The 11601-nt window shown below is 46.4% G+C and overlaps 1 protein-coding gene across 5 annotated transcripts in view; it reads left to right on the top strand.

Moving 5' to 3' along the window:
• The first annotated feature begins 983 nt into the window (after positions 1–983).
• The window catches only part of LOC119456092 (aldo-keto reductase family 1 member B1), an 82053-nt gene continuing 71435 nt past the window's right edge, over positions 984–11601 (top strand). The window contains exons 1-4 of one of the 5 annotated variants that reach the window (XM_049669543.1): positions 986–1283; positions 3302–3469; positions 7452–7568; positions 7626–7703. In XM_049669543.1, the coding sequence (XP_049525500.1) occupies positions 1212–1283; positions 3302–3469; positions 7452–7568; positions 7626–7703 (435 nt within the window). In that variant the 5' untranslated portion in view covers positions 986–1211. Of the gene's footprint in view, positions 1284–3301; positions 3470–7451; positions 7569–7625; positions 7704–11601 lie in introns of all 5 variants that reach the window. The other 4 variants (XM_049669544.1, XM_049669541.1, XM_037717692.2 and 1 more) reach the window with 4 other exon arrangements.

Genomic DNA, 11601 nt, shown 5'->3' with positions numbered 1-11601 from the left:
ATACTTACACATAAAATTTATTTCACTACTCAAACTTAGCCTACGACCTAACTCGTGCTAACTGCAATAATTTACTACATCTTGAGGCGGCGTCGTCGAGCTCGGTATTTTTTTCCTCAGGCGCTTGCTCAGTAGAATACTGGTCACGCAATGCATGCTTACAAAATGACAGCTTCGTGAACTCCGTGAAATACATGGCTCTCCAACGTAACCAAAATGCATTTCTCAGTCATTTACATATTTTGTCCCAAGAACTAACACATTTTGACATTAATTTGCGTCCAAAGAAAGGGCTCAGGGTGCATTGGTATTTAACATTTACAAAACGTCAATTCTATTTCCACACCCCGAAACTTGATTCTCACAAAACCTTAGGTGTGACCAGGGTTTCGGCAAGTGCTGCCGTAACCACGAAACAAGATTTTGCATGTTGTTCTAAATGACACCACGCGAAATAGCTCATACGCTGCATCAGTCTCCGCAGTTTACCCACAGCGCGTACACTCTAAAAACAGTTGCGCCCTTTGGGGTGCATTTTTGCCACACAACAATAATCATCTGTCTTGCTTGCGTTTCCTATCTTGAAAACTCTGCACTTGCTACTTTCCTGTCGAGAACGCTGTGTCACGCTGATAACGCTCTTGTTGTTCCTGATCGAGAAGTGCCGGGCGCACAGCCTTAAAGAAAGGAAAGCCACGCAAGTCAGATGACGATTATTGTTCTGTGGCAAAAATACACCCCAAAGGGTGCAACTGTTTTTAGAGTGTACCACAGAGATGCCGACCGGTAACCCTCGTTACTGAAACCGATTTCAAACATGCCGCTCCCTAAAAGACGAAGGATGCAGACACAAGCAAGTGCCCGGCCGCCCGGCGCTCTGCCGTTTTGATGATGACGTCATGCTAAGCAGCGTCATCTGGAGCGCCGCAGTCGGTGAACGCCGGCGCGCATGCGCGAACTGAAGCCACGCGTCTGGCGCCGCTTCTCCTTCCCTCGGAGCCGGGGATCACCCTACCCAGCGTCCGTGCAAGCGAGAAATATAAAACGCGCTATTGTGTCGGCGTCTTTTTATAACTTGTTCTTTTTCTCCCGCCGCGAAACGTGCTTCGACCAGACGGCGAGCAGCGTTGCCTCTCCGTCGTTGTTCGGACGTGCCTTTCGTTTGATCGCCTACGAGAACGCCGGCAGGTAGAAGCAAAGGTGAACCGACCATGGCGAAGTGCCCCATCGTGACGTTGGCTGACGGCAATAAGATTCCGGCGCTCGGCCTTGGAACCTGGAAGGTAAGCGCGCCCTTACTTATGCACTCGCCTCTCTCCCGGAAGTCTTGAAAGAGTGCCAAACCGCGTCTGCGAGCGCTGGACAGTTCGCTTTGGAAACTTCCAGCGCTACCCTTTCCTGCTCGTTTTGTTCATTGGCGCGGTGTGCTGCAACGCATTGGTGGTAGTAATTACGACCAGAACATGCCAGTAGTTAGTGTTGATGTTGAAGAACTCTTCTTTCAGTATTTACTTAATTTCAAGACAGTTGGTCCTTTAAGAACAAGAAACTTGAAAGAGGCCGGCTATATAGACGCCTGCAACAGAGGTCCCGCTTTGTAGCCGAGCATCGTACTGTCGTTCAACGCTAGCGCTGCCAGATTGCTCCACGTAGAAATCAGAACGTGTTTCCGCAAATGTCATCGAAATGACAGTGATACAGGGTCAATGTCGGTATGACCAGGGTTAATGATTTTGTTACAGCGTGAAATGTTCAGCTGTGTTTTGTGCTCGCGTTGCACTTCAGTTGACATTGTCGCAACATGAAATGACAGCGTGACTGCGTGGGGTTATGCATGTCGCTTCAGTACCGCAAGTTGACGTCGCACTATACCCGCTTCCATATAACAGTGGCCTTGCAGTTGTGTTGCTATAACAAGACAGGAAGTCACAAATCCAGGACGTTATTTTGGCTCGCTACACACTTCTAAGGACCATAAAGTCTGTATACCGCTACCTAATTGGAGACTTGTTAAATATTACTCTATATATGAAAACAAGGTATTTGCCAGCTGAGCTTGATACTGTAACGCTGAGTTGGGAATATCAAAACAAATTATTATGCAAGTTGAGCTTGACACTGTAACGTTGAATATGTATTGGGACACCATCAGCTTCAAATCTATACCTTCTCTACCAAAGATTTACCGCGAAAATTTCTAACCAGAACTTACGTAATGTGATGTAGTTCGTCTGAACTTCAAGACCTCGGCTAAAGTTTGTAAGATCGGATCGTAATATTCGCAATCATTTCACACAGCCACAAATAAAATAAAGCAAGTAGAGTAAAGCAAGCCGAGGCGCTTTATTTTTCGTTAGACACAATCACAACTAGGCAACAGCCAATGATGCCAAGGAAAGCATACAGATAATTACTTTAAGAAGGCTGTAAGATAGGGCTTGTTGGTGAAACATGCTTTAAAGTTTTGATTAACAGCGTTAGGACGCCAGAGGGCACAAAAGAGAGAACAGAGCACTCTGTTCTCTCTTTTGTCCCGCCTGATAACCATCTCCAATTTTAATTCAGATGTTGAGATGCAGTTAAAAGGAAATCAAAGTGGACGAAAAAACCGCGACTAGGATCTGAAGCCACATCTTCCGCGTTATGCATGCTGTGCTCTACCAATTGCCATGCGGCCAAAGGCCGTTATCCCTTCCACTTTCTTTGGTATTTGTGTTATGTATACGAAATCGCAGCCTTGATGGTCATAGCACCAGTGCTGCCAGATTCGAGGCCCTCGCTACGAAAACAAAGATTTTCACATGAAAGTGGAAAGCTCTTTGCAAAACTGTGATGCAGAATAAAGATTCTTCTCGCAGAAACTTCGTAATACCCCCAGCTGACAAAATAGAACTGATTAACCGATCCAAAATAATTCTTGCGTTATCGGGGCTGCACGCATCTAAGCGCACAGAAATTAACATGATTTAGAGTTGCTTAAGTAGTGAATTACCGACAGAAATCATATTCCAGCCACCGCCATCAGCATGGTGATCACTTTGTTCAATGAATTCGGTCACCGTTATTTTTTAAATCCAACCAAACTTATGAACGTAGTGATCCACACCTCGCTCCAGTTTAATGTGTCGCCTTTTAACAAGCCACGAATAGCACAAGACAAAGCTGTCTGGTGGCTTCTGCTGCGGTGTCTGCATCTGTTTTCTACTATAGTTACCGCATTACTTTTACCTTAACGTGCACGTTATTATTGCATCACCAAGGTCATCTCTTCGCCCTCTCTCGACTCTTTCGCTTTTTGCAGTCGGCCCCCTCCCAAGTCTATGAGGCCGTGAAGGAGGCTATCCGCATCGGCTACCGGCACATTGACTGTGCGCTCGTCTACCTCAATGAGCCCGAAGTGGGACGCGCCATTTCGCACGCCATCAAGGAAGGCCTTATCAGCAGGGAAGAGCTCTTCATCACCAGCAAGGTGGCTGCAATTGGCGTATTTCTCGCCCGCTAATTTACTATAGAGAAACACTAAATGAATTTATCCTGATGAAGTATTCTTTCACAACTCTATTTGCGTTAATGGCGCGGTAATTGGTTGGCTATTACAATAGCAAATTAAGCTCAAATCCATTTATTGAACTTTTTGCTGAAGCTAAACCGCCGGTACGTCATCGTCACGTCATGAATTTCAATGTAACATATCCCCCTCCCCCCCACTCTCCGTTATTTGGGTCGTTATGTTTCAGTAAAAATTCTTACATCTTGCTAACTTCAGTCTTTGGCTCTCTTGGAATACAATGCAGTCAATCTTTACCGATAAAAAAAAATAACTAGGGCCGAGGAGATGTCGGGGAAATCCATGACGTCATATTGAGTTGGTGCAGGAAGTTTAGCTTGGCGTTGGCAGCCGTTTACAGCTTCTGCGTCTTTACTGGCTGACCAAGCCCCGTTTCATTGAAACAGTGGCCTCTTTTATGATTTACTGAAATAGTTCGAAACATTTTTTCTCTTTACTGTCCCTTTAACCATCTGTACAGTCCACAAACCCGGGCTATTTATTTATTTATTTATTTATTTATTTATTTATTTATTTATTTATTTATTTATTTATTGTTATTGTATGACTACTTGTAAATGGTTTCGATTCTGGGAAACTCATATGCTTGAGCCTACTGCGCCTACATACGGTTCTCTTCCGGTTCAGAGAATGGCGTCTCAGAAAGACCTTCAATAAGCGTTATGCACTGCCCTTCAGTAGATTATTCTTCATAGTATATGAAAGCATGTTCATATATTGTATCAAGTTCTCTCATCGGTCCCGAGTTCGTTTCTAGGCCGTGGCGAGCGCATTACTATAGGGGAGGAAGCTCGGATGGTCAAATAAAATCGGGAGCTTTTCACTACGATGTCCCTCAAAACCCACTGAGTAGTGTAGGATGGCAAACCCCATAATTTATTATCGGTAGGGTGCAGGACGACGTGGGACAGTTGAATCGGCGGGTAGCTTCATGCAAGAAGAATTCACCCCAACTTATATGATTGGTGAGGATAGCCTTCGCAATTGGAACAAAAGTTCAAACGTGTCATATAACCAACACTGTATTGTATGATAGAGTTAGCTCCATCTTAGACAGATGACGTCAACGCTGAATACAAAACCAGCGACAAAAAGTGTACATGAACTTAAATGCACTGGCTTCTAAGCAGTCTTGAAATGCCAATCGAACGAGGTTGATGTAAGTTTTAGGAACACAGAAATGCATGCAAATGACTAAATCTCAATACTGAAAGAGCCAAACTTATAAGGCGATAAAACTCAGATTTAAATGTTATGCTGCTTCGTAATCGTAAGGTTCCCTTATATAACAGCGAAGCCCTCTTTGTGAAGTTTCATTGCAGTCAGATATACTGTGTTGCATGGGTTCTAGACAGCGCTTAGTGGCCCAGAAAAATTCTGTCTCATATTTCAGCGTACATAAGCACTTAGCACCGAGCGAATTGTTCTCTCCGTGCTACTTCCCTTGCGAACGCCACTACATGTCATGTATGTCACGAAAGCTGGTGCATATAGCGCACAGGTGGTTTTCATCCACTTCTCCAATCTTTCTCCCCGTCAGTTCCGTACGTCCCTTCATTCTCCGTCCCGGCTGCAACGAAAGCTTTACGCCCTCGATCGCACGATCTCTATGACGGTAGCAGCTGTTCGCTCGGAGAATGTTACATGTACTGCCTTTCATACGGAGTGAGGGGAATCTCTACAACGGGTTTGACTGCTTAAGAATAGCCGGGTAGTCAGTTGCACCTGTATCGGGAAGCGTTGCGCATACACACCGACAAACACAGGAAAAAAAAAAAAAGGAGACGTAAACGGATAGATTGCACCTGAAACGTATTGCTAGCTTAACCTTTCTATTTTCTGACATTAAGCGCCTGATCCAATCGCACAGGCTATATAGGAAATCGAGCTTGCGACATCTAGCATCGTGTTCGTTTTTTAAAGGTACTGAAGTTGTTTTCTTGCTGAAGGAATTTTACACATTGTTACCGAAAAGTTGCTGCCACAACGGTCTGGATTAAGACTCCCAACTTTGTGCATAGCAGAAAATATATACGGCAGTGGCTAAACTACCACTTCATGCCAAAACAATAACGTTTTTTCGACCATTATGGAATTGAGTGAAAAAAAAAGAGGATGTCGACTACATTACTTTATTTTATCAGTAACAAGTTCTTCATTGAATGTCGAGGTTTACATGTTCATAAAATGCCGGTCCAGGTCGGTCACTGAGACATTTTATTTTAGAAGTGTTTCCATATGTGGGAGTCTTTGAAGTGCTATAGTTTTGACAAGTTAAATGAGTTGTCCTGTACACTGAAATGAACTTTATTCCACATTGACCCGATCCTGGCCCGATAATGTGCCATCGAAATCGTAGATTTTGGATTCTTTACTGACGTAATTGTAAGGCTATGAGCCATATAATTTAGATGGGCTGGTAGACGCCCGAATAAAACGTATCTTAAGATTATTAGACGCTAAGAATATACGACAAGGGCTAGCGGAAACAATAAAGCAAGCTTTTGTGAAAGGCTTTGACTAAAGATACATGCAACGTCCTCCCTCCAGCTTTCTTCTTTTTGTTTATGCAGGTACGTTAGATGGTGAAGTACTTCCGACGTATCTTGTTGGTTTTGGCATGTTTCGCGTTAAGATACGTCGGGCATATATAAGCACGATGAACAGCTAAATACACGATTTGCTCCCGTCAATGCTCATCATGTGTATGTTGCGTACAGCCTGATTGGGTCGGCGCAGCGTGTTCATCAATGCTGCAACAACTGCCGCATCCTCTTCTGTAGCGTTGATGCGCGCCTTCACAGAAAAAAAAAAAAAAACTCATTCCGTTGGGTGCCGTTAGGCGCGATGCAATGACAACTTGTGGTTCTCGTAAATGGACCAGTGATGCAATTACGCTTCGCAACTGATCAACTTTAGTGATTGGTGGAAGTGCGTCCATGTTGCAGCATTTCGCACTTAGGAAGATGTTGAAATCCATGCGGTGATCCACAAATTAATAAAAACGTTAACTAACCGTCGCGGCGAAGCGCAGCTCATCTCCGAACAATGAGCTCCGCTGAGCGCTCTTCACGTCGCCATCACTTTTCGTTTACAAATTGATGTTACTCTAACATGTTGATGCCGCTAGTCATGCGAACAACTAATATAGTGGTCTTTATAAGGCCTTTGCTGTCTTGCCCTACCTCCCAGCCTTTGCGACGTGACCGCCAACATCATAACAAGAACGTTTGCTGAGCGATGTGCTAAAAAGGTTCACACAGCTGTGAGGTTGTAGGTTTCCGCGTGATGATAAAGATTCATTAAAACCTTAATTTGTATTGTGATGCCGCACCATCAGTTAAATAAGTGATTTGTTTTATGTATGGTACGTCTTATTTGAGGTCATTGAGCCTGACGAAATGCAGAGACGTTGGCGATGGTGAGCCGAAGACAGAACGATATGACAACGTATACGATATGACCGGACGTTCGTCTGATTGCTGTATATATTGACCGCATTTCTGGTCGTCCTCTAGTAGTGCTGCAGAGTTTGTCGCCGTCTGCGCAACGGATAATAGACGGCCTGATTTGTGCTGATGCAGCAATGGAATCTCGAATGTGCGTTAATGTAACGCAATGGCAACATAGCACGAAGGATGGCGTCGTATACAGTCCACATGGCGGCGGAGTCGAGAAGGAGCATCTATGTCAACGTGCGTTTGTCGATGTGACCGTGTGGGGCGGATCGCTTCGGCTGTGCCTGGTGTTGAATGAAATTGTAGGGTATAACGTCGCTAAACTGCACACTGAGTTGTGTGGGACAGCCTTAACTTTTGTCAGTCGTGATAGCATCCAGGAGGCGTAAAGTGAAGCGTTTAATTTGTTTATTTTTGTTTTGCAGTGCTGGAACTCGTTTCACAGTAAACAAAAAGTTGTGGAATGCTGCAACAGGAGTATGCGGGCGTTGGGAGTTGATTATATTGACCTCTACTTGGTTCACTGGCCTCAAGCGTACAAGGTAAGCGAGGGAAATGCACGGCAAGAAACGTTTCACTTATCACGTCGCGATGCGCAGGAGGACGGCGACCTCTTCCCGAAAGACGAAAATGGCGACATCCAGCTGGCCGACATTGATTACCTGGAGACCTGGGAGGTACGCTTGATCCCTTTAAATTTGTGTTTCGTTGTACTACGCGCAATGGTTCCACCCACTGGTTTCAATCGAAAACTTCCGCTTCCGCCTTACGAAAAAGAAGATCCTGAAACTGGTTAAGCCGGAGAAGAAGTGGTTTATCGGCTAATATAGTACAATATGTACCTTAATCTGAAGATACTATGAAGTTAGAAATGACGGGAAATCGGAGGGGAGTGGAGTGTGCGCAGCCATGCCATACGAAACTTGGTGCAAGCATATCCAAATCAACAAGACGAGCTTTAGATCTTTAGAAGAAATAAAACTAGGGCCCCTTGGATTGTAGAACCGACATTCCTTGTTCAGTCTTACGCTGCACTCGAAGAGAAATCATTATTGTGCCAATATCTACTGTTTGTCCGCTCTCAATCAGTGTGGTGTGTTGTCGAAACTGTAATGCTGGCAGTATTTTGGTGCCAGCCAAATTCATGGCAGAAACGTTTGTCGCACTTATTCCTGAGGTGGTACAGTTTGAAGGTTTGATGTAATCCTGAAACTGACTAGCGTTGAAAGTTCAAGTAGTTTAATTGGACACACAACGAAGCATGCATGACGCGTGCGCCATAAATGTCGGGAAGATCACACCATCCTGGTGCATAAATGCAAAAGTGTAAGAAAAACTGGGCACCCTCTTGTCTTATACTTATGCGCCTGAGGGCATGCGAGTCAGGAATAAGAGCGCGGAGCTGGTTCGGTTGACCAAGCATGAACACCCGGGTGTATGCATAAACGAAACAAGTACCCACTCAAGCGTTCACCAATATAACCTGAAAATGAAAGGGAAACCGAATGAAAGAATAATGAAACATAGAGTAGAGCACTGCACGGGCTCGGGCTTACCCGAAAGCCCGGGCCCGGCCCGGCCCGGCCCACGGGCCGGGCCGGGTAGAGGAGTTTTTTCACGGGCTCGGGCTGGGCTCGGGCACGGCGTGTGCTTTTTGACCCGGGCCCGGGCCGGGCTCGGGTCTTTAGACACGGGCCCGGGCCGGGCTTGGGCTTTCTGCGAGTTATTCTCGGGCTTCTCAACTCTGAAAAACATGTATTTTTCGGTCTCGGGCCGGGTTCGGGCCGGTTTCGAGTCGGGCTCGGGCCGGGCTCGGGCTTAAGGTAAAGGGGTGGCGGGCCGGGCCGGGCGGGTAACGTAGATTATTTCCGGGCCCGGGCCGGGCCCGGGTCTCGCCATAAATGTTTTGATCGGGCTCGGGCGGGCCACCCAATGTAAAAACGGGCCCGGGCCGCAAAAATCGGCCCGTGCAGTGCTCTAACATAGAGTACTAGATTTTGGGCTACAATAAATACAAGGTGGTGCGAGGAATTTGGAAAAGTGTAATGGGTGCCAGCGCTAACGTTCGCAAATGTAATTCTGCGCTATAAATAAAAAGCTGGCAGATCCCACGCCCTGTGGGAATCGATGTTATGCGAAGCAGAGGGCGGATAGCCTACCAAGTTAATGAAACGACCATGAGAGCACGAAGACATAGGCGGCTCTTTCATGACCTACATTACACGCATGTCATGACATGTCATGAGTCCTCAGGAGTCCCTTTAGCTTCACTTAAGAGACCTTAAAGTGAATTTAAGCCTTAGTCATGCTCATGACTATGAGTTCGACCATCAACCTTTAGTGTTTCCTTCACTTAGTACCCACGTCCGAACCCATTTCAGTGGTTTTTGAGTGTTAATCTTTTTTCGCTGAGTCATTGTCATTTTGCTGAGTCATGCTCATGACTATGACTTCTACCAGCGGCCTTTAGTGTTTCGTTTGCTTCGTACCCACGTCCGAACCCATTTCAGTGGCTTTTGAGTGTTAATATTTATTCACTGAGTCCTTGTCATTTCTGCTGAGTCGTGCTCATGACTATAATTTCTACCATCGTCCTTTAGTGTTCCCTTCACTTGGTGCCCACGTCCGAACCCATTCCAGTGGTTTTTGAGTGTTATTATTTTTTGCTGAGTCATTGTCATTTTTGCTGAGTCAATGCTCATGACTTACTTCTACCAGCATCCTGTCGTGTTTCCTTCACTTAGTGCCCACGTCCGAACCCATTCCAGTGGTTTTTGAGTGTTATTATTTTTTCGCTGAGTCATTGTCATTTTGCTGAGTCATGCTCATGACTATTAAGCGCCGTTTATAGTCCGACATAACGGCAGCGCGCGCGTTCGCTCACGCTACGTCACGTTGGCAAGCACCGGCGCAGCCAACGTAACCGGCGGCTTCCTACGCGCCCCGACAGGCCCGGCGCTGAAGAGGTGACCCGTAAAATAGCGAGGGATTGTGAGATGCGCCGTCTGCTAGCTGTTTCCGGTTCGAGTCAGCGCAGCCGCCGCCACCGCTTCGCAGTTGAATTCCACTGATGCGCTTGCAGTCCGTTCTTCTTTTGGGGGTTTTACGTGCCAAATCCAGTTCTGATTATGAGGCACGCCGTAGTGGAGGGCTCCGGATTAATTCTGACCACCTGGGGTTCTTTAACGTGCACTACAACGCAAGCACACGGGCGTTTTTGCATTTCGCCTCCAACGAAATGTGGCCGCTGCGGCCGGGATTCAATCCCGCGAGCTAGTGCTCAGCGGCGCAACGCCTTAGCTGACTGAGCCACTTGCGCTTGCAGACCGGCTTTGTCCCACTCGAAGATTACCCGGTTGCAGGTGCCTAGCAAAACCATCGTCAGCTGTTCAGCCGTTGCCTGCTCAAATTCAAGCGTTAAAGGGGAACGCATGTAACTACTGCCTTGCTGCAACCCTTGCAGAGTCAGCTGTGCACAAGCATCAGAGGAATGGCTGCCACTTCCAAAACTGTAACAAGGCAGACACCATCCTTGAACAAAAAGAAAATGAACGTACAGCGCCACTTATCAGGCGGCGTTTAGCTGTGTAAGGGCCAACACGGAATGATTCCCCAAGATATTTCTTTCTCTAACATTGACTCAGGCAACCAGAACTATTTCAGTACTCGCATGCACATATAGAGGTATTATGAGACGAGGTTTTACGGCGCAAATTTAGGTGGGACACAGCGAGATACATACATAATACTCGTAACCAACTATAGCCCTCCTTAGCTCCTTCAGCACGCATAGAGATAATGTGTAGCCGTAATATGACGGCGATACGGCCATTGTTGACAAAAAAGCGAGAACGTCTAACTACGTACCACTTCAAATGAACCTAGAGTTTCGACCGAGAAATGCCGTTGACAGAGCGCCAAGTTATCATTTTCAGCGCTAGCTGCGGCGTTATACCCACGATATCGGTTTTTAGCTACGACCACAGAGCAGCATGCACCGCTGTAGCCATCGCTTCAGCACCCGATTTTCTAAGTAATGCTTCTATACGCTTGATAAATTATCGGATAACGATAACTTTTTCACCTGTCTGACTGACCTCACGCAGGCAGAAGCAGTCAGTGACGGTGCGTCCAAGCAACGGCAAATGTCGTAGAGCTAAACCTGGCAGAGACAAAAAAGGCCACCGAAACGACAACCAGAGTTCCTTTATGAATAAAAGCATATCCTTGCCTTTCTTGTCTCGTAAATGTCACGCCCATAGTGAACTAAAACCTAGAAATCAGCTGCATGAGTGGTACAACATTGCTGGTCGACAAAGCGGACGGAAAAAAAAAAAGCTCCGCACGACTGACAGTTTAAACCGCGTAGAAAAACACGTGCGCCGGGCATGCCGCCGATGCCGCCGCGTCGTCCGTCGAACCGGAAGCCGCTAGCAGACGGCGCGCCCCACAATTCCCTCGATTGCTCGTTTTACGCATGGAGGAAGGATGTATTTTTCTACCTCCATGGTTTTACGGGTCACCTATTGGCTCTTGACCCATTCGCGCGTTGGTCGCGCCGACCGCACCAACACA

The sequence above is a fragment of the Dermacentor silvarum genome, chromosome 6 (assembly GCF_013339745.2).
Source record: "Dermacentor silvarum isolate Dsil-2018 chromosome 6, BIME_Dsil_1.4, whole genome shotgun sequence".
In the NCBI taxonomy this organism is placed as follows: domain Eukaryota; kingdom Metazoa; phylum Arthropoda; class Arachnida; order Ixodida; family Ixodidae; genus Dermacentor; species Dermacentor silvarum.
Note: the sequence above shows the minus strand (reverse complement) of the source record. Positions and strands in the feature narration are given on the sequence as shown.